This window comes from Lipotes vexillifer, unplaced genomic scaffold (assembly GCF_000442215.2).
Source record: "Lipotes vexillifer unplaced genomic scaffold, Lipotes_vexillifer_v1.1 scaffold575, whole genome shotgun sequence".
Taxonomy (NCBI): domain Eukaryota; kingdom Metazoa; phylum Chordata; class Mammalia; order Artiodactyla; family Lipotidae; genus Lipotes; species Lipotes vexillifer.
This window is the reverse complement of record NW_006780198.1, coordinates 3,343,981-3,345,416: the sequence shown is the minus strand read 5'-3', so window position 1 is coordinate 3,345,416 and position 1,436 is coordinate 3,343,981. Positions and strand designations below refer to the sequence as shown.

The following is a 1,436-nucleotide window of genomic DNA, read 5'->3' as shown; positions in this document are numbered from 1 at the left end:
AAAGTTTTTTTTTTTTTTTTTTTTTTTTTTGCACCCTGTTGTATCCCCCCTCTAGGATAGTAGTAGACTCAGAACATATAAATGTAAATATATGCTAGGATTGAAATCATTCCTAATCTCACATCCCCGAATAACCACTGTTTTCAGATTCTGATAAGTCTTCTAAAATCCTGTGCTAACATATTTACATTTTATGTTAATAATAACGTTTAATAGTAATAATGTATGTTAATAATAATAATTTGGGAATTGAGATCTGGGACCCAAATCTTCAGGTCAGAATCCTTGACAAGCAAGGATTCTTAGCAAGCCCTTTCCCCATTGTGACGGGTTAGAGTGGACCTAACACACAGCCCTCTAAGAAAGAGGAAAACTAGCTTTGGGTCCTTTTCTCCCTCAACGATAAAATCCTAATATAATTTCCCTGTAATGAATCAAACTGTATGGAAGATGGGAAAGAGAAAGTCAGGAAGGCCCTGGCAGAACGCGGGTCTGGTCACTTTCCTTTTACTTTAAAAGTGATTCTTTGGCTCTCAACAGAGGTAGTTTCAAGCACAGGTCCGTTTCTTGGAAACATTAGAACGTGTTCCTGTGACACACCTTGGCCTGCTATGTGCAATTAGCCCAAATATCCTTGGGTTAATCAGTGTTGTTTATTATTGTCATTTTAAACCCCAAGGCAAAAATAGGTTTCAACTGGCAGGTCCCCTTCCTAGTGCAGGCAGGACAGAGACAAGGGCAGGGTGGGGAGGGCGAGGGCCAGAGATGGGACACTCTCTTCCTCCCCGCCCCCGTTTTCAGCTCCCGCGGGTAATAAATAAACGTGGAAAGTTCACAAAACCAAAAAGACACTTGCAGTGGGCGAGCCCGGCCCACACACCTCAGGTCGCCCTGACGCTAGGGTCCTGCAAGACCCCAGCAGGGACAGTCCCTGCCTCGGACCAGTGGGCCACTCCCTATTCTGAGCCCCCAGATCCCTGGGCGACCAAAGGACCCCCTTCCCCCAAGGGCCTAAAGGCGGCCTGAGACTCCGAGGCTGCTGTACCCGGGTCCCGGGGCCTGGGAGGACCGGGCAGGGGACACAGAGAACTTGGGCGGGGACAGTCCCCGAACTCTGGGCCCACTCCCGACCGTTCCCGGCCCTCCAGGGCCCCCAGGTGCCCTCCCTGGCCCCCAGGTGCCCTCCCTCGGTGTCTACTGGCCGCCGCGGGGCTCGAGGGTCCCGGGCTGAGGAGGCCGCGGGCAGGGCTGAGGCGAACCCGGGGCAGGGGCGAGGGTACAGCGACCCACGGCCCCAGCATCCCGGCGGCCTCCCTGCCGCGTTCTCTCCGCTTGCGCTGCGCTCCCGCCGCTGAGGCGTTGGTGACGCCGAGGCTGTACCTGAGCTGCCCCGGGGCCGCCGAGCCAGGTACTGCGGCTCCCCCCTCCCCCTCCCC

The 1,436-nt window shown here is 54.0% G+C and overlaps 1 protein-coding gene across 1 annotated transcript in view; it reads left to right on the top strand.

Moving 5' to 3' along the window:
- Positions 1–1,355, top strand: part of GPR157 (G protein-coupled receptor 157) — a 36,760-nt gene extending 35,405 nt beyond the window's left edge. Inside the window, exon 7 of the mRNA XM_007453330.1 lies at positions 1,178–1,355. Within this exon, the coding sequence (XP_007453392.1) occupies positions 1,178–1,355 (178 nt within the window). The remainder of the gene's footprint in view (positions 1–1,177) is intronic.
- The last annotated feature ends 81 nt before the right edge of the window (positions 1,356–1,436 follow it).